We start from the raw sequence: 27,474 nt of genomic DNA, 5'->3' as shown, positions 1-27,474 counted from the left end.
TGACGACGATAGAGCTAGAAATAGAAATTATAAGAGGAGGAGATGGTAGAGAAAGAGCCCCTCTGATCTCACCCAAACCACTCGAGGGCGTCCAGACCCCGCTTTCTTGGCACGGGTTTCGCCCACCCACCACCCACCTTCAACTGCGAACCAGAAATGTGAGGTATGCCGCTTCCTTCCCCTCAGCGGCAGGCCGTCCGATTCCGCCGTTCTGGCCCCGCCCTCTCGCTCACGTCACGATTTCGCGCACGCGCGCTTGGCGCCCGCGGAATTACGAACGTCGGCGCTTGGGTGCCGTTGTTCACCTCAGCACGGAAGGGCCCGCGACGCCGCCGCCGTGTCGTCTGAGGGACCCGGATGGGTCTGCGCCCACAGAGTCGGCTCGGCTCCCCTCGGTGAAATCTCTCTTTCTTTTTCCCCACAAGGCGACTCGCAAGAACCTTTCCTAGAGCCATAGGGAGGTAGAGTGGGAACGGGACACCCTAAGCTCATCTAGTCCAGCCCCTGCAATGCATGGCATCTCAGCTGAAGCATCCATGACAGGTGGCCATCCAGCCAAGGAAGGAGAATCCAACACTTGCTGTCAGAAAGAAAGGACTTCTGGAGGTTGGTTGGTCAGTCGCACCATGAACCATAGCTGTCGATGTTTTCCTTTTTTTAAGGGAAATTCCCTTATTCCGAATAGGATTCCTCGCAAGAAAAGGGAAAAGTTGATAGCTATGCCAAGAACACAAGCGAGGAATCAAAAGTCTTGCGGGACCTTTAAAGACCCTAACTAGAGTTACCAGATTTTTTTCCAATAAATCCGGGGACAGTTTAAAAAAAATAAATTAATTTGAAAATGTTTTTTTTTTAAAAAAAAAAAGGGGGGGGTTTAAAAAAAGTCAACACTACAAATCAAAGTTTGCTTTAAAACTGAGCTTTGGTTAATTTAAAAACAAACAAACCCCACCATGCAATGTATTAAATCCGGTGGAAGAAACGTTTAGGTGTGTTCGAAAGAATCCTAGCGTTTTTCCTTCACCCCCACTTAAACTCCTCTCCTGCATCCAGTTAGCCTATGGTTACCAGATTTTTTTCAATGAAGCCTGGCTCCAGGCTGCTGAGACTGCCGCTGCCACATTTCCCGGGGACATTTAATGAAATCCGGGGACGGATTTTTCCGGGGACAGATTTGCAAATCCGGGGACTGTCCCTGAGAACCAGGTACATCTGGTAACCCTACCCTAGCAGGTTTATTATGGCATAAGAAGATGTTGTGGACTAGAGTCTGCTTCACCAATGGCACAAAAAGAGTCCTGCACTTTAAGGGGTCAGACTAGATGACCCTGGGGGTGTCCCTTCCAACTCTACAATTGTGTGATTCTCATATGTTACCCTCTTCAGGGCAAGTGCAGCAGGGAAATGATTCTAAGAGCGGAGGGGTGTTTGCATGTGTTAAGCTGGCAAAGCTTTTGCCCAACGTTTTTTGGGTCGCACTACTGGGCTGCGACCCGATGTGCACTTACTTGGGAGTAATAGTAATAATAAAAATAATAATACCCCGCCCATCTGTCTGGGTTTTCCCAGCCACTTTGGTTGGCTCCCAACAGAATATTAAAAACATGATAAAACATCAAATATTAAAAACTTCCCTAAACAGGGCTTCCTTCAGTTGTCTTTCACAAGTTAACACAGCCTTACGTGGCAATCTTCTAAATGCAGCAGGGCTTGCTTGCAAGTAAAAGACGTAGGATTATGCTGCCAGTTATGGATCCTCAAAATTGCAGTCTCCACGCTCGCATTTTACACAGTATTTCCAATTGGAATTCTCCAATGGAAACTAAATGGAGTTGACTCCCTGCTGTATTCAGTATCAGTCTCTACGTTGATGTGGGTATCTTTGTTTTCTTTTAAGAAGGACTAGGCACTTATATTATTATTATATGACGGGGGGCTGCTCTAGATGTCATCTTAGGGTTCCTCCTAAGCCTATGGTTTACTGTTTGTGAGGTGGGGCTCTGTAGAAAGAGAATATGAAAGTCGCCAAGCCAATCTCTTTGTCCAGTTATGGGTTCTGGCCAAGTCCACTGAGTAGATCTTGTCATGGCCACACTGAAGACTCTTGAGTAAGCTTAGCAGTCAAGGAATAAGAAGAGAGATCCTCTTGGGAATCACAACTTGGTCAAGTTGAAAGGACTTCGTGAATTGAAAACATGTACCCATGTTAATGATGAAAATCCGTTAATAAGAACAAATTTAATAGTTAAAGTTGCAAGAAGCAAAGAATAGGAATAAACGGATAGTTCTCCAAATGACTAACGAGAGGTAGAAAGTTGATTCTCACAAGGATTAGTATTGGCACTTACTTTGGGAAGTCAATACACACAGGTGAATCATGAGCAGGCTGGTCTAAAAACAACAGCCCAGCAGGCCATGCAAGAGGGATGGCGGTCAATTCCTGTGCTTTTCTGTAGCTATAATGCTATACACATTTGCGTCCATTAGATGGCACTGCTTCTATTTTTTTTGGTCAAAGGTGTCCTAGTGAATTCCTTTTTCACTAAATTTCAGTTTGGGTGTACCAAAAGTTGGCCTCATGCTTAGACCCTGGGGTAAGGCTTGCTTGCAAGATTGTATTTAATGTTCAGGATGATTTCTTATATTATGTGTTTTACGCACATGCATCAAAATGTGGTTTGTTCACACAACAAAACACATGGACTACATCTCCCATCACCCAAAGCCAGCAGTGCCAATAGTGAGGGATGATGGGAGTTGTAGTTCACAACATCTGAAGCATTGGCTGCTCCTGATTTGTAGGCTTGGCAAGGTAATGTTGTGCTGCTTTGTGACAATGTCCTGTGAAGCCCAGAAGCCTGGCGAATGGGAAAATTTTCATTTGAACAGCTACACATCTTAACTGGGCTTTTTGACCAACAATTGGGAACTTCTGGACATAACAGTTTAGGGAATGAGCTTGAGGCTCCCAGTTCAAGACTCAGCGCAGCCACAAACTTCCATGGGGTGGTTTTAAGGCAGCTGTGAGGAACGCTTGGCCCTCCAGATGTTTCTGAACTACAACTCCCATCATCCCTGGCCATTGGCCATGCCTGCTGGGGCTTATGGGAGTTGTAGTTCAGATGCATCTGGAGGTTCCAAAGATTCCCCACACCTTGCCTCAAAGAGATGGATGTGTCTCATCTTCGACTTGCCCCACTCAGGGTGCTGTAAGGATTACTGAGCTATGCATGCTAAATGCTTTATCCTTCTGTTTTAAGAAACCCCTGCTCTGTGCAGTTTGTCACAGTACTCGATTCAAGAGTTTCTCAAAAGCAGTGATTTCTTGAAAGGCAAAGAGATTGCCAGACCCACCATTCTAACCATCTTCTGACATACTATCGCTAGTTTCAACAGGATGCTAATTGTGTGAGAGAGTTTTGTCTGCAAAGCTGTAATATAAGAACTAATCATTCAGACTGTTTGCATAATAAGGTCGCTTGCAGTCTCAGTCCTATACACACAGACTTCACGGGAATAAGTTTGATTGAACTCAGTGGGGCTTAATTTCTTCGTGGTCCCATATAGGATTTCACTGTTAGTTTCTTCCCATCCCATCAAATCTTAAGATCCTGTGCATAAATACAAAGCTGTGTTAACTTAAAAATATATATATTAAATATTTCCTTGGATCACATAAGTGCATACATCATCTCTGTTTTCAGATCATAAAGTCCTCTCTACAGGCCAGTTCTATTCAATGTGAGAGACCAATGTTGTAGACAGTATAAGGGGGGGGGGGGAGATTGGAAGGGAGAGAAGGGGGGGGGGATATTAAACTTTCATCCTTTCACATAGGGTACCTGCAAGGGTTTGGTGTCAGCGTCACATGGGTAGGTTCTCTTGTTTTTAACAACATTATCTCTGGCACAATGCAGAATAATAGCCACACAGTTTCATTTGCAGAAGGGTAATTGCAGAGAAACTTAGAGCAAGGCAGAGGAGAAAGAGAGCCCTAAATTAGGCTCCTAATAAATAGGCTGCTATAAGAGGGTGGGAAAGGGTGAAGTGAGAAAAATAACAAGGGGAAATGGGCATCATCAAAGGCAAAAGGGAAAGTGCCAGAAAGGGAAATCAGGAATAGGAAGGGACTATTGCAAGGAAGGGTCAGGAAGAGATGAAGGCTGCAATCCTTTACATATCCCTGAGTTCAAGCACCAGTTAATATAGTGGTACTTACGTCTAAGTAAGCATGCATAGGGTTGTGCTGTAAAATCAGTTGGTGAAAGCCAATTCAGATTGATTTCACAAGTTATGCTTTAAAGTTTATTATGCTACATTTAGAATGGGCTGGGTGACCAATGTGCAATACAGTAGAAAGGATGATATAGAGCAAGAAGCTCTTTTTAAGAAAAGCAGTTCAGAGATTGAAGGGAGGTGATAGCAAGAGTTTAAAAGGGCTGTAAATGGAGATTGCTAAAAGAATGCTGAACATTTTAAAAAATATAATAATTTTTATTACGGTAATTTTCAATTACAATAATCCAATAATAGCCTCATTATAAAAATGCCAAATTGTAATACAATTACTAATACCAATCATTCAGATGCCAAATTATGTAATTTGGGTAATTTAAGTGCCCCCCCCCCCCCCGCGTGCTAGAATTGATGGTTTGATTATTTCCTTCATTTCTGCATTCCAAAATCTTATTAATTTCAATTACCTCCAGTCAAAATAGCAATCCCTTACACAACAACTGCAGTATTAACGAATTGCATTCGTAATGACACATTAAATGATTTATAAATCTACAGGTGAAGCATTAAAACTACCGTATATCCTTGTTCTTCCTGTGTGTGGCCATTATTCTGTCTGTGATGTTTCTTTCTGTCCTTGTAAAAGTATTATGTCTATCTTTTCCCAGTTGTTGCTGTTCTCCTTCATGCCTTGGGCGGAGCTACTATCCCATTGTTGTTTCAGAAGTTTGCTCGTTTGCTGTTTGTTATTTTTTATCATCAAATGCTATTTGAATCATTCGTACTGAACGGAATAGGGATTTTCCCACTGTAACAAAGTGTGCTTTGTCAATGTACTTTGGCACAATCCTGTACACGTGAGAGAGCCAGTGTGGGGTAGTGGTTAGAGTTTTTTGTTTTTTTAAGTAATATTTATTAGATGTTTTATAGTTACAAAAAGAAAAAAGGTAAAAGAGCAATACAAAAATTCAACAAACAATACATCAAAAATAAAAAGGAAACAATACAACAAAACAACAAGAAAAAACAAAAACATTTAAAAACACATCCAAATTTCATACCTTTATCTTTCATTTGCTTGTTTCCTCGACTTCCTCGCACCTCCCTTTTTTGTATTCTAGTTCAAATTAACTGGTTCAGCAAATCCTTTCCCTCTTTCTCAATTTTTTGATCTATAATTTATCTTAACACAGTCTTACTTTAAACTTTCCACTTTAGCCCATTAACAATCAGTTTTTGCATGATCCTTAAGAACATTTCTGCTAAAACCATATAACTTCATTCCAGTATTCTTCTAACGTTCATTAATTTTGCAATATTTCTGTAAATACAATCTTCTTCCATCGACTCTTCTCCCTGGTCTCGGATTCTGCCGGTCATTTCCGCCATTTCCATGTAGTCTATCAGCTTCATCTGCCATTAGAGTTTTGGACTAGGACCAGGGTTCAAATCGATAAGAATCCCGTGTGCTCAGATTTCAGTCCCATTGTGTTCAATGGGACTGGCTGTCATGCAAATATATTTAGGATTGCAGCTTTATAATTTTTATTTCCTTAAAAATCCTTCTTTACTGTAATTTAAATTTCATCACAGGAGACCTCAATTATATTTTATGTTGATCTTTGCAGCTGATGTCCTCGTACTGCCAGAATATTTGTGACGATGGGAGTGACCAGCTTGTGGCAGATCCTGGAACCTGTAAAACAACACATCCCCCTCAGCAGCCTTAAAGGAAAGACCCTGGCTGTTGATTTAAGTCTCTGGGTGTGTGAAGCACAAACAGTTAAAAAGATGGTTGGGATAGTCAGAAAACCTCACCTTAGGTACGTACAATGCTGCTGTCTTACATTATTGTCAGCGGCACACTGATTATTAAATTCTTTGCTTAACCGCTAGTGTTTTCCCAAATCTAAGGTATAGCTTAAATATTTTTTCTAGAACTTGGAAGGAAGTTTATTTCCCCTGTTCTCCCCGCTCCTCACCCAGTTCTTGAGCAAAACTCAAGGAGAAAACAGTGAATGTAACCAATCCCATATTTATTTGCTTATCTTCATTGCTACCTAGCAAGGTAGACAGGATGATCTTGGACTGGGCCAGATGGGTTAAGAAAAAGCGGTTTATATGCATTATATATGCAATATAACTGTGACAACAGATGGCGCTGTGGAGGCCTGTCTTTCCCTACTGGATTTCCCTGTATGAATTTACAACACGTTTAACTGAAGGGCGTCTTTGATGTGTCTAGATCCAGCCCTTGTTACTGGTGAAATTATTATTGTTGTGCAGAGAATCCATGGCTCCCATAGCCATTGATGATAAGGAGTAAAGGACGAAGTATAGTCAAGGACGGATCACTCTCAGAAGCCTCTTCTCCAGTGAACTCCAAATATGGCTCTCAAATTCTTGCTGCATGCCTTCTTTCCCAGCCCACAATTCCCTATGAAGTTTCACATTTCCACATGTAGTGATTGCTTTACATATTTGGGTGTGTTTGATAGGCAACATAAAAAATGGACACAGAGATAGTGACTGTCGATCTTGCATGAATGTTGTACATCATGGTTTGTTTGTTTGTTTGAAAAAAGTTACCGTATTTTTTGCTCTATAAGACTCACTTTTTCCCTCCTGAAAAGTAAGGGGAAATGTGTGTGCGTCTTATGGAGCGAATGCAGGCTGCGCAGCTATCCCTGAAGCCAGAACACCAAGAGGGATTGCTGCTCTCACTGTGTAGCAATCCCTCTTGCTGTTCTGGCTTCTGAGATTCAGAATTTTTTTTTTCTTGTTTTCCTCCTCCAAAAACTAGGTGTGTCTTGTGGTCTGGTGGTTCTTATAGAGCGAAAAATACGGTAAATATAATTGATCTGTCTTAAAAAATATTTGGCCAACTTTAAATCCATGGTCATCATCATCATTATTAACACTCATATCCTACCTTTCACCAAATGGACCTAGGGTGAGCTACAAAAGCACCCACAATTAAAAGCAAGTACGTACGATATTAAACATCTCAAAAGAAAACCACAAAACTATCCAGTAGTAAAGTTTGTTAACAGCAGCAGGGAAAAGCAAGGCAGCAGGAGGCAAGACGTCAACTCAGCCAAAGCCCTGGTGGGTCTTGACCAATAAGTAAACAGCACGTGAGACCGGTGTATGATGTACGTCCGAAGGGAAGCGATCCCACAGTTGGTACCCTTCCACAAAAGTGGCTCAACTCTCTTGCTATTGCAGGAACCTTTATTTTCGAGTCTCTCTGTTAACGCTAATGGGAATCCATTTGGTGTTTGTCATGGAGGGAGAGTCCCCAGAGCTGAAAGCAGACACAATGCGAAAGAGGACAGAAGCTCGCTTTGGCCCATCCAGCAAACCCAGGAGGGCAAGAACAGGGAGATCTCATTTTAAATCTCTACTGAAAGAGGCAAGTGTCCATGTGTGGCTGAATTTCAGCGTTCGGGATACTGAACACTGCTGCCATTACCTTTATATAATCACAGGCATAAGTTTATTCATAGTAAATTTATTTATTAATAATATTTAATCTAGTTTGTATAATTTTTAAAAAATATTTTAAAATAATATATTGTATTTGACCAAGTCTAGTTTGATTTGTTAATGTTTGTGAACTGCAGAATAATTATGCTTAATTGACCGTGAAGCATTTCCCATTTTATTTTTTGGGAAGGCATTGTTTCAACGTCGCATGTCAATTTTATAGCTCCAGACACGCGTTTGTAAGATTTAGCGTTTGTCCTGACTCTTGTCTATCGTTTATGAGCTTCACCTCCTATTGATTTAATGACATGAGAAGATGTTCTCTGATTTTATAGCGCCGTGCTTTCATACGGCTTGTCTCTTTTAAAGAACTTATGAATTATTGCAGGGCAGCGATCTGCACCTCAATGAAGTGTCTACGGAGCAGAGCACAGGGGGAAAGTTGGTTCAGAAGTTTGTGGCGATTCTTGTGACCATTTGATGGAAGCATGCATAATTTTGCAAAGAACTGAATTCCTGCTTTAGGTCTAACTGCATCTTCTTTTGGGATTTTTGCTTCCTTAGTGCCTTGAAATGTTGGAGTGCTTAGGGGTCCCTTGGGTTCAGGCAGCCGGTGAAGCAGAAGCCATGTGTGCTTATCTGAACTTGAACGGCTACGTGGATGCCTGCATCACCAATGATGGTGATGCCTTCCTCTACGGTGCTCAGACAGTTTACCGGAATTTTACCATGAACATAAAGGTACTTTTTTGGGGCTTTGTTTCAAAGATCTTCTTTTTGTAAATAAGCTAAAAGACGAAAACCAAACCGGACCAGAATCATTCCACAGCCCAGGTAAACAATAATGCTTTTTTCTGGAGGCTTAAAGGCTGACCGTGTTGGCATGTGGCAAAATTCTCTGGGGAAAGAGATCTATAATTGGTGAGCCACCACTGAGAAGGCCCTTCTTTCATGGCCACCTTTTGCACATGGCAAAGGTGACCCTGCAGTGAGGAAATAAATGCAAATAACTATATTTTATAGTTGGTACTCTTAGCAGTTATCCTGCTGTGGTTTCCCTTTTAAATAGGTTTATTTATATGCATTATTTATTTCCCACTTTTCTTCCATCATAGAATTCAAGGGGCATTCAGTCTTTGATGTGTTAAGTCAGAATTGCACTAACTTCAACAATCCTTGAGAAATCCTCATAAGCTCTAATCCACCCCCCCCCCGGCTTTCAGCAAACCATAATTTGCCAATTCATCCTTCTGCTTGGAGGTTCTCAGAGCCATTGGAGGAATGTTTCTTTCTGCTGGTATTAGCAGGGATGTTTCTCAGTGCTCATTGAAGAAACTATGTTAACGACATTTCTTCCTGCTTTGTGATCTTCTTTCTCCTTCGGCGATCACTCATAGGCGAGTTAGATTTTTTTTTATGATTGTTGTAACAGTGTGTCCGTAAGTGACTGTGGAGGCCAGTTCTGGATCTGCACATCCTTCCACAGTGGGGACATCGGTTTCCGGGCGGGAGTTGATCACAGTGAGGGTTTACCAAAGGTGCCTTCCTCTTAGTTCATTTCTCCCTTTCGTCCTGAGTTTGTGCTTCTTCAAATTCCATGACACCTTTGGTGAAGGCTGTTCTCCAATTGGAGCACTCACAGGCCAGTGATTCCCAGTTGTTGGTGTTACGCTACATTTTTAAAGATTTGCCTTGAGACAGTCTTTAAACCTCTTTTGCTGACCACCAGCATTACGCTTTCCATTTTTAAGTTTGGAATAGAGTAGTTGCTTTGGAAAACGATTATCAGGCATCAGAACAACATGACCAGTCCAATGAAGTTGATGTTGAAGAATCACTGCTTCGACACTGATGATCTTTGCTTTTTTCCAGTACACTGGCATTAGTTCGCCTGTCTTCCCAATGCCAGAGGGTGTCACCATCTGACTGTGTTCTTTTGCAGGACCCGCACATTGACTGCTATTCCATATTAGCTATTGAGAAGACACTGGGCTGCAACAGAGAATCACTGATTGGATTAGCAGTTCTACTCGGTTGTGATTATCTTCCTAAGGTAACAAAACTAAACAAATTTTTTTTGACGTTCTGGAGTGAACAGCTGATCTTTTTGCATTAGCTCGTAACCTTCCCCGGACATGACACTGATCAGAATCTCCAGGTACAGTACAGATTGCTTCATGTCAACTGTCTTCGTATGCTGGTTCCTAGTCGGTGTTTCCTAATAGATTTATTTCCCTTCCCCCATCCTTTTCCAAGGCCCTGATCCTAAGCTCTAAGGTTCTGCTGAAATACTTGAGACTAGCATCCAAGTAAACGTGTGCGTAGTGTTGAGAAATGAGATTCCCAACCCATCTTTTGTTCTTAAAGGTGGGGAGATGGGGGTGGATCCTGAAGTGTCGCTTATGTGAATAAAAGGGAACAGTTCCATTCATGGAACAGACCAAGATGCATTGGAGCCTCTTGCTGGAGAGAGGAAAGAAGTTGATTTTCTCTGATTCAACCTGCAGTCCACCATATCGACTCCCATACTCTTTTGTGGGGTCCTCCAGCCCTCTGGAGCAGCTTCTCAGTGGGCTGTAGGCAGAAGGAGAAATCCATGAAAAACTTTCCCCCTCCACTTCCTCCAGCTGGGGTATCCCAAGAGGCATTCATGGGGACTCTTGATCCAGCCAACAGACGAGTGCTAGTCAATAAGGATATTTTCATAGACTTGTAGTGATGGAAGGGACCCGAAGGGTCATTTAGTCCAGCCCCCTGCAATGCAGGGATCTCAGCTAAAGCATCCATGGCAGGTAGCCATCCAACTTATGCTTAAAAACCTCCAAGGAAGGAGAGTCCGGAACCTCCCTAGGGAGACCGTTTTGGTGGCATATTTGAAGCCAGGGCATGTACATTTGGATTCAGAACAAATTTGCCTGTTTGTTCCTTTGGCACAAGCAGTTCTTTGTACTGGGTAACTTTTGCTGTCTTTAGTGGGGTTAAAAGGGCTCGGCTGTGAATCAGGCCAGCATTGAATGGGAGTATATGCTTGCTGGAAAAAGAATTTATAAAGCAGGAAAGTGACTGAGCCTATACCCAGCTGAACAAATAAGTCACATTGGGTGCATTGCAGCCCATTCTACAATTCCCTAATCGTTCTTCCTGGCCACACACATATTTTAATTTTCCATTACTCTCTGCTTTAAAACAGCGATAATCGCAGTCAAACTACTCTGCTTCGGTCATTTACATGCAGGCAAAGCACAAACTACCGCTAATTCTATCTAGAGATCTCAAGGAGCCATACTCTGTGAAAGCTTTTGCAATGCTGCTATTTCAATGCAGGCATATGCCTGCTGCAAACATTTGTGTCTCCTTTGACTCCCGCAACTCCCCATCAGGTAATGCAGCTGTCTGAACAAAATCTTCCAGTGTTTTGCTGCCAGCTTTCAATTTCAAAATATCATCCTCTTCATCCAGCCAGCTACTTGCCCTTCCTTCCGTTTCAGTCAATCTGTTTTTTGAGTTTTCCAGCAGCAAACCCATGTTTTACTGCAAAATCCCGGGCTTGCCTTAACAATCTGATTTGTGAAGCTTTTAAATCTGTTTCTTCCAGAAAGTTGGGTAAAGCAATTCAAAGCTCTTCGGTCTGCCACATGTTTGATAGAGAGATTGAGGGAGAGAGAGAGCACCCTTTAACGTATTGATTTTACAAAACCAAAACCAAAAAATAAGCCTTTGCTTATAATAATTCTTAGCACATTCTCATAATAGTCACCTTCCCTGACCCTGTCAGGCTGTAACTGATTGCACTGTTTGTGAGCAATGCATCTCTCCAGTAATCAGTGTGCTTTTGTGAGAGGATGTTTGCCTTTTGATTCTCTTTAGTATTTGTTTCACATTTGACCTTCCACCCCCATTTTCACTTTGCGTAGCATCGGGGAGTTGGAAAGGGACATTGGGGGTCATCTGCTCCAACTTTACAACATCCCAACCAGACAGAGGAGCTTCACACATAATTTGCTACAGGTCAAACCAACGTGAATGTTAGTCGCTCCTTTCCATGTTGACCACATTTTGTCTGCTGCAGCAGATAAATGTCAAAGCTGCCCATTGCATTTTAAAAAATGTGTACAGTGGTACCTTGGGTTACATACGCTTCAGGATACAGACGCTTCAGGTTACAGACTCTGCTAACCCAGAAATAGTACCTCGGGTTAAGAACTTTGCTTCAGGATGAGAACAGATATTGTGTGGCGGCAGCAGGAGGCCCCCGTTAGCTAAAATGGTGCTTCAGGTTAAGAACAGTTTCAGGTTTAGTACGGACCTCCGGAGCGAATTACGTACTTAACCCGAGGTACCACTGTACAGGCATTTTGTTCATTCAGTCATTTGTTGTTTTGACCATCACTGTCATTTCAACCACCTGCGGCGTTGATGATTTAACAGTTTGTATGAAAGATAGTGCGGGGAAAGTTTCATATTCGCACTGCAGTGCTCAAAATGCTGCTGTAAATTGCTACGTCGATGTGTGTAATATTCTCTTGTCTCTTAAAGGGAGTTCCTGGAGTTGGAAAAGAACAAGCTTTAAAGTTGATTAAGACTGTGAGGGGAGAGAGCTTACTGCAAAGGTATATTTTATCTTATCTTTTAGGCTAGCTGTACATTTGTGTGAGCATTGTGCGTCATACAAGCCTAATGCTGAGTTGCTTAGTGAAAATTAGCATCCTATAAACCCTGCATGAGTTTTCAGATACATTTCCCTGCTATGGATGACATCCGACATTAGTCATACTTCAAGCAGACTTATTGAAATCAGTGAACTAGCCCACTGATTTCAGTGAGTGTACAGTGGTACCTCTGGTTACAGACGCTTCAGGTTACAGACTCTGCTAACCCAGAAATAATACCTTGGGTTAAGAACTTTACCTCAGGATAAGAACAGAAATCGCATGGCGGCTGTGGCGGGAGGCCCCATTAGCTAAAGTGGTACCTCAGGTTAAGAACAGTTTCAAGTTAAGAACGGGCCTCCAGAACGAATTATGTTCTTAACCAGAGGTACCACTGTATTTGTAAGATGTGCATTGCCTTAACATGTAAGCAGCTGATCTTACGAACAATGGTGATTGTGTCCCCCACCTTAAGTGCTCCGAGCTACTCTCATCCTTTAAATATTAGGTTTGCGCACTGGAAAGACCACTTCCAAGATGATGACATCCCAGCCCTGGCAGTGAACAAGGTGATTCATTGCGCCGTGTGTCGTCATCCAGGTGAGTCGGCCTGTGAACTTTAGAAGTGCAGGGCACAGAGGCCTCCCCTTCAACAGGTTTGCAGTAGCATTAAAAGGTTTCTTAAAAGGAGACTGGATTGAGCCAGCACCAATCCATGAAAAGTGAGGGATAACCAAATCCTTTTCTCTCTACAGAAAATTATAATCAGCCTCTCCCCGAAGGAACATCGTGTAGCACAATTGGCGTATTGTTTGTTATTATTGTAATAATAATCTGTATCCTGCTTTCTCTCACCATGGATAACTCAAAAGGTCTGGTTCGCATGACATGCTAAAGCATAGGCAAACTCGGCCCTCCAGATGTTTTTTGGGACTACAACTCCCATCATCCCTGACCACTGGTCCTGTTAGTTAGGGATGATGGGAGTTGTAGTCCCAAAACATCTGGAGGGCCAAGTATGCCTATGCCTGCACTAAACCAAACCATAGTTTAGTGCGAGCATGCAGGCTATCAAGAGGGGTTCAGGGAAGCTGAACCCCTCTCTTTCTGGTTGTTGTTCTGCTGTTGTGGTGCCAGGAGAAAAGTCATGGTTTGGGTTAGTGTGTTGTCCAAACCTGGGCTTGTCATTTAGCTCTTCCACAAGCTGCAAACTGTAGAACAGACCTTGGTTACACCTTGTGGTTTGCCTGTATAGAGCTAAACCATGACTTTGGGTTTGAACAACAAGCTAAGCCAAGCCAGCACAGCAACCAAACAAACCCCTATACAGTACCTGGCATTTTATTTTTATTTCATTGTTTTGTTTTATTATTTTGTTTTGTTTCATAAAATGTATATACCATTGATTGTAAGAAAAAACCCTCAAAGCAGTTTACAGATACAGTGGTGCCTCGCAAGACGAAAAGAATCCGTTCCGCGAGTCTTTTCGTCTTGCGGTTTTTTCGTCTTGCGAAGCAAGCCCATTGACGGAGTAGCGCTATTAGCGCTATTGGCTAAAAAAGGGCTAAAAACGGCTTTTTAGGGGGGGGATTAGCGGTTTTGCTGCTAAAATGCTTTTAGCAGCTTAGCGATTCAGAATAAGGGGTTTTGGAGCAAAAAAAATAAATCAATTTTTTTCGTCAATTTTCGTCTTGCGAAGCAAGCCCATAGGGAAATTCGTCTTGCGAAGCGCCTCTGCAGACGGAAAACCCTTTCGTCTTGCAGGTTTTCCGTCTTGCGAGGCATTCGTCTTGCGGGGCACCACTGTAGAATGAAACCTACAGAAAGCTTCAGCTACTTGTGCAATTATACCTCATTCAGAACTTTATGGGACACACCTCCCCATTTTAAGAAGCCTACACTCTCCTTTCCATTTTCTTTTCTCTTTTATAAATTTATTACAAATTTACAAACAATCCCCAAGCGCCCAAAACACAAAGAGAATTCCATAAATTCCCATGGACTTCCCTCCTCTCTTTTGTGGGTCCTTGGGTTAACTTTTTTTCTCCCGCATCTTCCCTGTTGACGCAACTCTATTAAATCTCCATTACAACCGTCGTCACCATTTTCTTGCAGGAGCTTATAAAGATCATGAGAGCGGCGGGTGCCGTCTCTGCGGCAGCGCAGCATGCTGTGAACCCCACGATGCAGAATTCTGCTGCCCTTGTGACTGGCACTCCTCTGAGCAAGACCGGCAAGTCAGCGCAGTGGAGAATGGCATTAAAAAGTAGGTGTGCTTCCATGTGCATTTCCCCAAATTGCTTCAGGAAAAGGACGCCAGTCTCTGGGGGTCTCACCTGTGCAGTCACACAAGTGGGCAGCGTTTTCAACTGTATACAGTTATTTTACATATATTCAAAAAATGTTTTCCACTCTTCTTTAAACATATGTTCTTGCTCTCTTATTATATGCAAGTTGTGCATATTCTATCAACTTAAATTGCCAGTCCTCTTTAGGTAGGATTTTGCTCACTTTCCATTTTGGGGCTAACAAAGCACGGGCCACAGTTGTTGCATACATAAATAATCTTTTCTGACACCAGGGAATTTCAGTCTAGGTTATCCCCAACAAAAAGGACTCTGTTTGGGGGGGGGGGGTAAAGTCATTTTGAACATTTTTTTCATTTCATTATAAATCATTTCCCAGAACCCCTTTACGTTTTTAAATGTCCACCACATGTGGAAGAATGTTCCCTCCACTTCTTTACACTTCCAACACTTATCTGATTCTGTTTCGTAAAAATTAGCCAACCTACTAAGAGTTAAGGTGACGCAGGTGGCGCTGTGGGTTAAACCACAGAGCCTAGGACTTGCCGATCAGAAGGTGGGCGGTTCAAATCCCCATGACGGGGTGAGCTCCCGTTGCACGGTCCCTGCTCCTGCCAACCTAGAAGTTTGAAAGCACGTCAAAGTGCACGTAGACAAATAGGTAGACAAATAGGTAGACAAATACCCTCCGGCGGGAAGGTAAACGGCGATCCATGCGCCACTCTGGTTCACCAGAAGCGGCTTAGTCATGCTGGCCACATGACCCGGAAGCTGTACGCCGGCTCCCTCGGCCAATAAAGCGAGATGAGCGCCGCAACCCCAGAGTCGGTCACGACTGGACCTAATGGTCAGGGGTCCCTTTACCGTTTTACTCAGAGTTAAGCAGCATCTATGAATCATTTTCAAGTACCGTATTTTTCGCCCTATAGGACGCACTTTCCCCCCTCCAAAAATGAAGGGGAAATGTGTGTGCGTCCTATGGGGCGAATGCAGGCTTTCGCTGAAGCCTGGAGAGCGAGAAGGGTCGGTGGCTTCAGGAAGCTCTCGCTCTCCAGGCTTCAGGAAGCTATCCGCAAGCCTTGGGAGCCCGCAGGAGTTCTGCCTCTTATCCGAAGCCCCGGCGCGCTCAGCAGTCGCGCCGGGGCTTCGTGTAGCTCTGCGCAAGCCGCGGGAGGGCTTGCGGAGAGCAGCCTGTTCTGGGGGCTAGGGTCGGGGGAAGCTCGGGCTTCCTCCGTCCCAGCCTCGCACCTTGGGGGGGAAATATTTTTTTTTTCTTTATTTCCCCCCCAAAAAACTAGGTGCGCCTTATGGGCCGGTGCGCCCTATGGGGCGAAAAATACGGTACTTCTCTTTCAGTAAATAGCATGCTGTAAATTTCAAGCCACCTTTTGAATAAACTGCAGAAACGAGGAAGCTATTTCCGAGTCCAGAATCCAGACTGGTTTAGCTCAGCTGCCTGTTGCTTCACCTCTCCTGCCCTTTCACCTCAGGTTTACAGCTCTGAAGGCAGCTCCTTTTCACACTTCACATTTCTAACCTCTTCCTAACATATGCATTTTTATTCACAGGAAGGCTAAAGCATGCAAAGGATTTCCATTTCCTGAGGTAATTAGACCCGAGTTGAAAATTTGAAAATGAATGCTTCCTCGAATCTTATTATCCAGAAACCTCCTTTTCACTTGTTCTTTTTTTCCTGCCAAGGTTATCCAAGAGTATCTAATCAGCAAAGATAAACCGATGAAGTTAAATGGGTGCCGGAGGCCAAATTTATTGTCCTTTCAGGTACAGATAGTAGATTTTGATGGTTCAACTGATTGTATGCATTAGCATTTAGCCCAGCTAGTAATGATGAGTAGTTGCCATTCTGTTGGTTAGAAGAATCTTCATATAAATAGAAAAATTACGGAAAGTAAGCACCCAAAAATAGTAGGAATTATTGCAATGTCGGTTAATTGTTTCTGCATCTGAGCACTCAAATTAAGGAGAAACTTAAGCAGTTTTAGAAAATGAAGTACTCTGGGTGGCTTTCAACAGATTCATGGAGGAACAGGCTATCAATGGCCACAAGGGCCATTGCTGGAGGCAGTTGATGGGAATCACAAGTATGGAGCACGCTCCTGTGCTCAGGACTTTCTTTCAGGATAATGGTGGGCTTTTGGTAATAATAATAATATTAGTAATAGGACGCAGGTGGCGCTGTGGGTAAAAGCCTCAGTGCCTAGGGCTTGCCGATCGAAAGGTCGGCGGTTCAAATCCCCGCGGCGGGGTGTGCTCCCGTTGCTCGGTCCCAGCGCCTGCCAACCTAGCAGTTCGAAAGCACTCCCGGGGGCAAGTAGATAAATAGGGACCGCTTACTAGCGGGAAGGTAAACGGCGTTCCGTGTGTGGCTCTGGCTCGCCAGAGCAGCGATGTCACGCTGGCCACGTGACCCGGAAGTGTCTCCGGACAGCGCTGGCCCCCGGCCTCTTGAGTGAGATGGGCGCACAACCCTAGAGTCTGTCAAGACTGGCCCGTACGGGCAGGGGTACCTTTACCTTTACTTTAATAATAGTAATAATAATAAAATCATTATTTATACCTCGCCCATCTGGCTGGATTTCTTCAGCCACTCTGGGAAACTCCCAACAGAATATAAAAAATGCAATAAAACATCAAACATTAAAAGCTTCCCTAAACAGGGCTACCTTCAGATGTCTTCTAAAAGTCAGATAGTTGTTCATTTCCTTGACACCTGGTGGGATGGTGTTCCACAGGGCACCCACCACTACTGAGAAGGCCTTCTGCCTGGTTCCCTGTAACCTCACTTCTCGCAGGGAGGGAACCGCCAGAAGGCCCTCGGTGCCTCGGTGTCCGGGCTGAACGATGGGGGTTGGAGAGGCTCCTTCAGGTATACTGGGCCAAGGCCGTTTAGGGCTTTAAAGGTCAGCACCAACACTTTGAATTGTGCTCAGAAACGTACTGAGCCTATCTCGTGTGCTAATGGCAAGTGAACTGTTTCATACATGGCACTTGAAAAGGTTTTCGCCAACAATACTGTGGCACCAGTTTTAGAGGACACATGTTTAGAGCTTTTCTCACGCTTACAGAAATTTGCTTTTGAGAAAATGGACTGGCCCAAGCATTACGCCTGTGAGAAATTGTGCATCCTCCTCACATACTATGACATGAACAGAAGGAAGTCTGGCCATTTTGACGCACAGCAACTGCAGGCACTAAGGTAATTTTATTTGGTAGTTGAAGGAATTCTCACCCCCTGTTTCTTTTCATATCTGTTGCTGGAGAAAATCTTCCTGATAGCCTTGTGGAAGTGGAAAATATATGGGGGTTTTTATACATGGGGGTTTAAATCAGTCCTGTATTTCTGATGTAGTGTAAAATCTCCAGAACATAACCTCCACATAAATTGTGGGATTGTTGTATTCTTTTACATATTGCAGCCACGTGGGAGATTAGCCCCACATGTAGTGGGTTTTTAAAGTTTTTATTTATTTTAATGCCATTCTCATATTTCCTAAATAATAGTCAGTTAGCTTTTTCTGTTGTTTTCTTCTGTTGTTTTCACTGGATTCACAGAAGATTGACAACCCCCCCTTTTTTAAAAAAGTAACTTAAATTCTGAATTTCACACAAACTTATAACTGCTTGGGCATTTTTCTGTTTGCATTCTTCTATTTTAAAATGGTTTGTGCTTTTGCTTTTTGTGGAATATTGCAGCCAAATATAACTAGCAAGCGTAGTGCTAGTTAGTGTATGAAGGGGTAAAGGACCACAAATAGACTCAGCCAGGTCACGCCACAAGAGGGAGGAAGTAAAGACTTCTTTCTTTCTTTCTTTCTTTCTTTCTTTCTTTCTTTCTTTCTTTCTTTCCCTCTCTCACTCTCTCTCTCTGTCTCACTCTCTCCCTCCACATCATATAATGGGATAGACGTGTGTGACTTTGCTCACAAGGTTACAGCACATGTTTGGAATCATATTCTGTATTTTCTACCAAAGAGTATTTTGCCTTTATTATTGTTGCTGCTGCATGGCACAATGCATGACTGAGACCTTGAATCTGTAAGTAAAGCATTTTAAACTTACTTAACATTGTGTGGGCTGCTAATTGCAAGAGGGGTAGAAAGAGGTCAGTTGCTGTGTGTAGTTGGAACGGGATAAGAAAAGTCTAACAAGCTATATTCCTAATGCTATACTGCTGCTTAACTTTTGTGAGTTTCATGCTCTGCTACTGGGGCTCTTTTGTGCAATCCCTGCGTTTTGAATCTAGGCAACCCAGCCAATTCTGTTCTTGTTCACCCACACATGTGGATCCACAGGGCTTCCTATATTTTAATTCCCCCTCATTTTTATCTTTGTTTTACAGGATAATCAAGACCCGGACTAAAAATGGCATTCCTTGCTTTGAAATAGAGTGGCAAAAGCCAGGTTGGTGCTGTTTGTTTCTGCGTTCTTTGGGCTTATCATACAATGCTGCTTTAAATGCTGGTTTAATGAAAAGTATCCTTACCACCTTGAAGGAAGGAAGACAGGGATGATGTGATAAGAAACTAACTTTAGCAGTATTGGAATGTTAAAAATAAAAGACAGACTGGCCCTGTGTATCTAGTGATCGCTGGTTGGGAGAATGTTTTTAGATTTATTTTTAACACACACACACACACACACACAATTAATATATGTGCTTGCTTGCCACCCTGGGCCACTTTTGGGAGGAAGGGCAGGATAGAAATTGAATAAATGAATAGTGTGAATAAGCAAAAATTGGATCTTTAGATCTTTGCATGCTGTTCAGACGAGTAGAGCAACACACATCAAATCCTAACTTTATTCCTTTCTTGTGGCAGCCATTTCTCAGTTGCAGAGCATCAGCGCAGCCTGCAGAAGGCTCCAGGTTGAACTCGTAACATCTTCAAATAGGGTTGGGTGGGGCTGGGAAAGGCTTAATATATTCATATTGATGATGATGATGATAATAATAAATTTATTTATACCCCGCCCTCCCCAGCCAAGACCGGGCTCAGAGCAGCTAACAACCAATAATAAAAACAAGCTGATTAAAATACAATTTAAAAGATTAAGATACAACATTAAAACATTAGGATGCACCCTCTTCACAGGAGGAGAAAGCAAAAAGAAAGAGGGGGAGGGAATCAAACTGATTCTAAGCCAAAGGCCAGGTGGAACAACTCTGTCTTACAGGCCCTGCGGAAAGAAATCAGATCCCTGGTCTCATGAGACAGAGCATTCCACCAGGCCGGAGCCAGTGTTGAGAATGCCATGGCTCTGCTTGAGGCTAATCTAACTTCCTTAGGGCCCGGGACCTCTAGGGTGTTGCTATATATGGACCTTAAGGTCCTCCGTGGGGCATACTAGGAGAGGTGGTCCCGTAGGTACGAGGGTCCTAGGCCATGATCACTGGAGACAAGGCAAGTTTTAAAATAAGAGACACTCCCCCCCCCCCTTCACCCCTTACAAGCCAGTGGCATGAACTCTGCTCACTGTAATTTGACGCTGATCTAGTTTAAATCTGCTTTTCTTTATGCTGCTGGAATACAAATTGTGGGAATGTTAAGGGAGGCATGAGCGGACATATTGTTTCATTATATCCTTCCCAACTTGTGTTAACAAGTTCTACAATTTAGCAGAGTAACATTCCCCATTTTAAACTTACACAGCAGATAGGTTTGCCAGACTTGCATAAGCCTCTAAAATAAGTTTCCTGGTAATTCCCCTTTTATTCCCTCTTTTAAAAAGAATAGACCTGACACAGTCTTGTAGAAAAGCATAAAATAGTTTACTCACTCATTCTGTTCACCGATGGATCCTAGAAGGCAGACTTAAGTTACAAAATATATACACTTATAATCTATCCTGTAAGGAGATAGGGAGCATCTCAGGCTGATGCTTCTTTGACAAAATCAAAATGGAGAAGAGAGATGTGGTGGCCAGCCCTGTGCTTTTGTTACCTGAACAGGTAAATCATGCCCACCTCTGGCCACATGTAGAGGAAGTTTGTCCCAGCACAGGAGGAAACAGGAAGTTTTGACAAACATCCCTCCTCATGTCTAAACATGTCCACTCTAGGAATGTTGTATTTGACTGCTCTGTGTTTCACACCTCACATAAATAGCTTTTGTTTTAAATATTTAAGAATGAACCACTGTTTTGTTTTTAGACACGTTGGAAATTTATGTGCTGAAATTTGCTTAACAGTAAAATTTGTAGAGGGACGCTGGTGGCACTGTGGAGGGACGCGGGTGGCGCTCTAGGTTAAACCACAGAGCCTAGGACTTGCCAATCAGAAGGTCGGCGGTTCGAATCCCTGCAACGGGGTGAGCTCCCGTTGCTCGGTCCCTGCTCCTGCCCACCTAGCAGTTCGAAATCATGTCAAACTGCAAGTAGATAAATAGGTACCACTCCAGCAGGAAGGTAAACTTCGTTCCATGCGCTGCTCTGATTCTCCAGAAGCGGCTTAGTCATGCTGGCCGCATGACCCGGAAGCTGTACTCCAGCTCCCTCGGCCAATGAAGCAAGATGAGCGCCACAACCCCAAAGTCGGTCACGACTGGACCTAATGGTCAGGGGTCCCTTTACCTTTTTAAAATTTGTAGACCTCTTTTCCACCACCAGAGTGGTCCCCAAGCGGTTTGCAACAAAAGTAAACAAACAGTTCGCAACAAAAGTAAACAAACAAGCAGGGACGCATGTAAATGTCTATATGAGTAGCAGAGCAGTAATAAATGCATACATACTGCATTGCAGGGGGTTGGACTGGATGACCCTTGGGGGTCCCTTCCCGTCTACAATTTTATGATGCTATGGAATGAAAACTCCAAAGCGGAGTCAACCAAGCCCTCCAAAAGCCTGGGAGAACACATGTCTCTTTACTGGGCAACAGAAGGCCATCAGTGACTTCTTGCCTGAAAGTCCTACCTTGGTGATGATACTTTTGGAGCAGATTGCATCCCCTCCTGGCAATTTTTCTCTTTCTTATATATTCATGGGAGGTGCAATGCAGGGGGGGGGGGGGAGCAATGTAGAGACCAAGGGGGGGAAACCTGGAAACAACCCCCCTCCTAAAAAAAAGCCCAACCCACAGGGCTTAGGAAATGACAGTTCATTTGCTACTCCCTTGGATTGCACAGTGCCTGAAGGGTTATCTTTTCTGCAGCCCTGAACCTGCCCATTTGTATCTGATAGTATTTTGTTTCCATGCTCTGGATTCATTGCTCCAGATCATTACACTACAGCAGACGATCAGCCTGCAGAACCCTTTTTAATAACAACAGAAGAGGCGTCACTATTTCAGGCTGCGTATCCAGAAGTGGTTGCCCGATACCATATGGAGAAGTTGGAAATATGCAAGGAAAGGAGCAAAGGTAAATCTGAAGCGTCGGGTTTTGATTAAATAGACACCGTGCTCCTTTCGTTTTGTGAAATTGCCCATTATCCTCCCGAGATGTATGCATCTTAGTCAGCGAAGCGTTATAATGTAAGCAGATTCTCAGTCACTTTCCCCAGCCCTTGCTTAACTGCCCTTTAAATCACAGATTGCTTCTGTTAACTTCATCACAAGGAACAAAGCCTCCTTTTTTACAAGGTGACTTTGTTTTGTCTGGTTATTTTAGGTAAGAAGAAGAAACCTAAAGAGAGAGAATGCTTAGCTGGGGACAGTGAAATTGCAGATCTTCTTTCTCGGCTGAACATGCGATCTGATGAGGAAACCTTTCCCGGCAAAGATCCTAAGCCCCCATTTACAACTGTTTCTGGTTTTCAAACAGTTCCAGAAAAGGGCTCTAAATTTCAGGGCCTACCTGTAACTACTGCAGTCACGCAAAGTCAAAACCCACCATCTACCTTGCTCATGACTACTTTGCAAAATGCAGAGTATAATTGCATTCCTGACGGTTCTCTGAGCTCGCACCCTGAAAACTTGCGTGCATCTTCCCAAATTGCCCACCTGCAGTTGAGTGACATTGACTGGGAAGGAACATCCTTCAGCGTTTCTCCAAAGCGGGTTAATATTGTGTGTTCGAAATCCGAGTCAGATGCGAGTAGTAATTTTCCAAATCAACACTCTTCACTGCACTGCAAAACAGCTGAAATCATTCCCCCGTCTTTGAATTCTGTGCGATACGATCCAAATCTACCAGGGAGTGAGGAGTGCTCTGTCTCCAAAATTGACCTTCCTAAAGGTCAAAATGATTTATCTTCAGAAGAGCGGGCAATTCTGAAGCCTTCTGCTTTGGAAGCGTCTCCCAGCCTTTCAGATATGTCTCTGTTAAACTCTTTGCAAATGGTAGAACAAATCAATGTTACATCTAGCCCTGAGGGAAAAGCTCCATCTCCTTCAGCTCAGCTAAATGACAGTGCTCAGGAAGTTGAAAGTATATTACCAGGAAAATATCTGCGGGGACTTGGCTTGCCAAACTTGCTCAAAAACGATGAAAATCCAGCCCGGTCGTCAGATAACCTCACCAGTCCAGGAACTTCAGTGTCTCTGGGCCCAAGGCCCAACTTACTTGGGAAACCAACTTACTTGGGAAACAAGTCACCAAGATGGTCTCGCAAGTCAACGGAAGCCCTAGATAGTTGTCGGGTGAGGGGAAAGCCCGTGCCGGCCTTTCATAAAAGCTCGCTGAAGAAGAGCGTGTGCCAAAAGATTTACTCCAGTGAAGATAGTGATGGTGAAAATGTGAAAGGTAGAAAGAAGGCTCACAGAAGCCCTAAGTGGCGAAGGAAGGGTCGTGTGGTTCAGCTGAAGGACAAGTGTAGGGACAAAAGGAGCAGCCATGAACTGGTGGCTGAAGTTGTGCCAGGAGAGAACTCTCTTAAAGGGCCTGCCATTAATTTACCAGTGGAAGAGCTTCCTGTTGCACACATTCACAATTCTCTGACACTCTCAGAATCTAAGCTTTGTCAGTCCTCTCCTCCTCTTCAGGCAAGTGAGGCTGCAGCCTGGGCTGATAGCCCCCTTCCTTTGGCTGAACGGCTGAAACTAAGACTGCAGAGCAGTTGAAGATCCCTTGGCATTTTGCTCTTCTGGGCATTTATTAAACTCTCTTCTCCTTCCCCCTCCGTCACCTTTGTAAAAGCTCAACCGACAGATCTACGTAAAGAGACACCACCTTAATGAGCGAGGACGCAGGGAGAGATCCGGAATGAGCAGAACTAAATGCTGGTGTGAAATTAACTAGTCTCTTCAGTCAGTTTTTATAGCTCTACCGTGGTTTCCTGTAGAACTGGCAGTGGATTGTGCTGATGGTTCATAAGCATATTCTTCTTTTGTTGAGGTGCATCATATCTTCACACTTCAAGGTTATGCAATATGACTGGGTCTTTTTTAGAGCTTTTCATTGACCGAATCACAGAACATACCCCTACAGGTCTGGGATCTTAGACTGGGTTTGCAAGCAAACAAGAATGCTGTGGTGTGAGATACCACTCTTGAATTCTGCCCCATGTAAGAACCTCAATACTCAGTTATTGCAGTGTGTTCTGTGTGGGGTTGTCCTTGGGCCTGGTCTGGAAGTGGCACAAAAGGCTGTGACTAGACTTTTGATGGGAAAAGTCCATCAACAGTCCATAACCGTTCCTCAAAAGTTTGTACTGGCTGCCCATACACTACCTCGCCAGAGGTATTAATTTTCAAGTCCCTTAACAACTTGGGTCCAGGATTACCTCAGGGACTGCCCGATCCCTTATATCCCAGTCCAATTGCTGGGGTCTTAAGGGGAGTCACTATTAGTGGTCCCCTGTGGCTCAGAAGCACAGCTCATAGACACCAGGGACCATGCATTTAATATTGTGGGCGCAGTTTCTATGGACCTCCCTTCCATTTGAGATCAGACAGGCCCCCTCCCTGCTAAATTTCCAGTCCCTACTGTGGAGACTTCCATTCCAGCAGGCATTTTAAACTGACATTTGATTTTATAGTTTTAACTGATTTTTACTTTTTGTATTGTATCCTTGTAAACTGCTTAGAGGTTGTTGTAGTTAAGCAGTATAGAAATTGTTTAAATAAAGAAAGAAGAAGAAACTCCCTGCAAATTAAAAAAAGAAAAAGCCAGACACATCAAGGAGAATGAATCTTACCTATCCCTTTGCCTGTTGTGTTGGTTTTCTATTTGCAATGAGTTCTTAACTTAGGGAGAAGGGACATAGGTTGTACCGCTTCAGAATACAGTGGTACCTCGGGTTACAGACGCGTCAGGTTACAGACGCTTCAGGTTACAGACTCCGCTAACCCAGAAATAGTACCTCAGGTTAAGAACTTTGCTTCAGGATGAGAACAGAAATCGTGCTCCAGCAGCAGCAGGAGGCCCCATTAGCTAAAGTGGTGCTTCAAGTTAAGAACAGTTTCGGGTTAAGAACAGACCTCCGGAACGAATTAAGTTCTTAACTTGAGGTACCACTGTACATCACTGCATTCTTCCGCACGGGTAAACCAGATACAATGGCTTCGGTAATCATGACAATCCCAGTTGCTGTAAAGATGCAATCTGCTCTCTTCAGTAGCTGGAAGCTGGGAGAGCGTTAGAAGAAAGTGAGATGTCAGTGTTCAGGCAGCTTCAATGCAAACAGACAGTGGCATCTTGATTATTCTCTGCTTGTCCACTGTCACACCAGAGCACAAACAATCCCATCCATGCAGTGCCTTTTCCCCCCTTTCTCCAAGTTCAGCTGAATGCAGCTGTAGCTACTCACTTATAGTCAACCCTTTTATTCTCGGAGCATACTGTAGCTCAGCTGAATTTACTGCTGTGCAGTATCTTTCCCTGGAAAGTGTATACTACAAGTAAATCAGCAGCAAGTCAATGGATCAGTGTCACATGTTGGCATTATATATTTACCACATCAATATCGTGCCCTTTCTTTTGATTTTGTGAGCTCTGGAGCCAAAAGCCTTTGAATTAAACATCAAAAAGAATGGCAGTTCACCTCCGGCCATGGGGTTAAATCAAAGCCTAAATTAAATCTAGGCAGTATTATGTAATAGCTGAACACCTCAACCCTTTTGATGATTAAAGTATTTTACTTCTTTATACTGGAGTCCTAAGTGCATTTGCCGGGAAGCAAATCCTATTGATTTCAGCTGAACTTACTTTTCATATTAGTGTCCCTAGGATTGTACGCCTTATCCTACACTGCAATTCTGTACACGTCCACTCAGAATTAAGTCCCATTGTGTTTAATGGGGTTTGCTCCCAGGTAAGTGGGTGTAGGATTGCAGCCCAAGAGAAGTGTCTGAAGCCTGTGACTATCTGTGGTTTTAACTGCCTAACTACAGCCTTATAAGCATTGTGTAATTGTATAAACCTTGTGTATAAATGCAGGGGTAGCTAATCTGTGGTTCTCCAGCAATTCCTATCAGCCCCAGCCAGCCCAGTTGTCCCAAACAGAATTAATTAAATGGTGAAATGATGTGCAGAAGAATTTATAGTGCACTGTTACTCATGTTTACCTGGAACAAGCGTTGCTATGTCCATTGTACTCTTCCCCCAACAAAAAATTATCTGGTCCCAAATATTGCATGTCTATCATGTCACATCCAGATGCAAACCACAGGTTATGAGAGGGAACCGAGGCAATATATATTTCTGCATTCCTATAAAGCAGGGGGTTTGCTGTAAAGTTTGCTACCTGATTATTATTTTTTAAGGTGGGAGAATTACATGGCGTTTTAACCTATAGACATGCGCAGAAGTGGTTTGTGGCGTGCATAGGATGGTCGTTGCAAAAACTAGGAATTAAGCGAAATCCACGTAAAGTTAATTAAGGTACTTTGAAATTGCACTGGAAATGGACGTGTTTAACTTGCCCATTGAAAATATGGGGCTTGGGTTTGCACAGCTGTGGCTGGGACATGCCCTAAAACCGTTTTGTAAGAAATTGGGAGGACTTGCTGTTTTAGATGTGAAACGCACTAACCTCTTGCAATGCAGGAATCTTTTGTCCAGTGTGGAGCTCAAACCCGTAACCCTGAGATTAAGAATCTTGTGCTCTACTGACTGAGCTAGCTCAGAAACAGCTGCACAGCTGTGGTTTGTGGGTTCTAGGCCCTCCAGAGAAGTCCCTGGAGAAGTCCCTTTTAGCTGCATGGCCTGTCGGAACACGCCTGGGGGCACACGCATCTCCCGGAATGAGACAGACCTCTCCAGGCATCTTCCTGATGAAGCGCAGCCCGGGACGTTCACAAATCAGTCCCAGCGACACATAGCAAAAGACTTGCACGCTCACTCAGCAGAGTATAGCAGAAACGACCGTGGAGCACGAGTATAGCATTCTAAGTGGTTTATTAAGCAATATATACAGGACAAAGCAACCATGGCGTCGTCTCACATCTCCAAGAGAAAGAGAGAAAGAAAAGACCGTACAGTGGAAGAGGGATAAGACTGACTTCCGTTCTCACACTTTCCAAGCCAAAAAGTAAACCCTAACATGTGATGTAACTATCACACACCTAGCAACGGAGGAATGAAATGCTAACATTTCCCCTGAGATTGGGAGAAACTGACCATCGCACAAGGCAACAAGTTGCAATGTCACTAACATCCCATCCTAAGTGCTCCTTTTCCAGTGCAAAGTATCTCATGAATGGAAGCATCTCAAGTGTTCTGCCAGTTGTGCGTTATTGAGAAGAGTCTTGCCATGCAGAATTCTGCTCAGCTTAGAATGGTGAATTTTATATGCTGTGGCAAATTGCACTGCTGTCGGGCCAACAGACCTGCCATTAATGTTTGGCTGTCTAGTTCGCAAGTTTCAAATAAAAATACATGTTATTTCAGATGCCTGTA

At 43.5% G+C, this 27,474-nt stretch overlaps 2 protein-coding genes and 2 long non-coding RNA genes across 5 annotated transcripts in view; 3 read left to right on the top strand and 1 right to left on the bottom strand.

Moving 5' to 3' along the window:
* Positions 1-27,474, top strand: part of LOC310673482 — a 214,663-nt gene that overhangs the window by 4,868 nt on the left and 182,321 nt on the right. The window lies entirely within an intron of this gene.
* KCNS3 (potassium voltage-gated channel modifier subfamily S member 3) overlaps positions 1-27,474 on the top strand; it is a 442,125-nt gene that overhangs the window by 325,313 nt on the left and 89,338 nt on the right. The window lies entirely within an intron of this gene.
* Positions 251-27,474, top strand: GEN1 (GEN1 Holliday junction 5' flap endonuclease). Of its 2 annotated transcripts, none has more exons than XM_083431601.1 (14): positions 251-395; positions 5,865-6,059; positions 7,465-7,651; positions 8,290-8,466; positions 9,668-9,778; positions 12,262-12,335; positions 12,883-12,974; positions 14,490-14,640; positions 16,249-16,285; positions 16,382-16,462; positions 17,767-17,897; positions 19,041-19,102; positions 21,913-22,056; positions 22,306-27,474. In XM_083431601.1, the coding sequence occupies exons 2-14, from the start codon at positions 5,899-5,901 to the stop codon at positions 23,694-23,696; spliced, it is 2,799 nt and encodes a 932-aa protein (XP_083287727.1). In that variant the 5' UTR covers positions 251-395; positions 5,865-5,898; the 3' UTR covers positions 23,697-27,474. The 2 variants fall into 2 exon arrangements, with proteins under 2 accessions (XP_083287727.1, XP_083287728.1); XM_083431602.1 differs by lacking the exon at positions 251-395 and adding an exon at positions 416-606.
* Positions 13,733-14,481, bottom strand: LOC310673505. Its single transcript, XR_014509085.1, has 2 exons — positions 14,192-14,481; positions 13,733-13,824 (listed from the first exon to the last, which is right to left on the bottom strand). It is a non-coding gene; the product is annotated as an uncharacterized lncRNA (long non-coding RNA).

This window comes from Podarcis tiliguerta (assembly GCF_965153285.1).
Source record: "Podarcis tiliguerta genome assembly, chromosome: 3".
NCBI classification, from domain to species: Eukaryota; Metazoa; Chordata; class Lepidosauria; order Squamata; family Lacertidae; genus Podarcis; species Podarcis tiliguerta.
The sequence above is the reverse complement of the archived record's forward strand: the minus strand, read 5'-3'. Positions and strand labels throughout refer to the sequence as shown.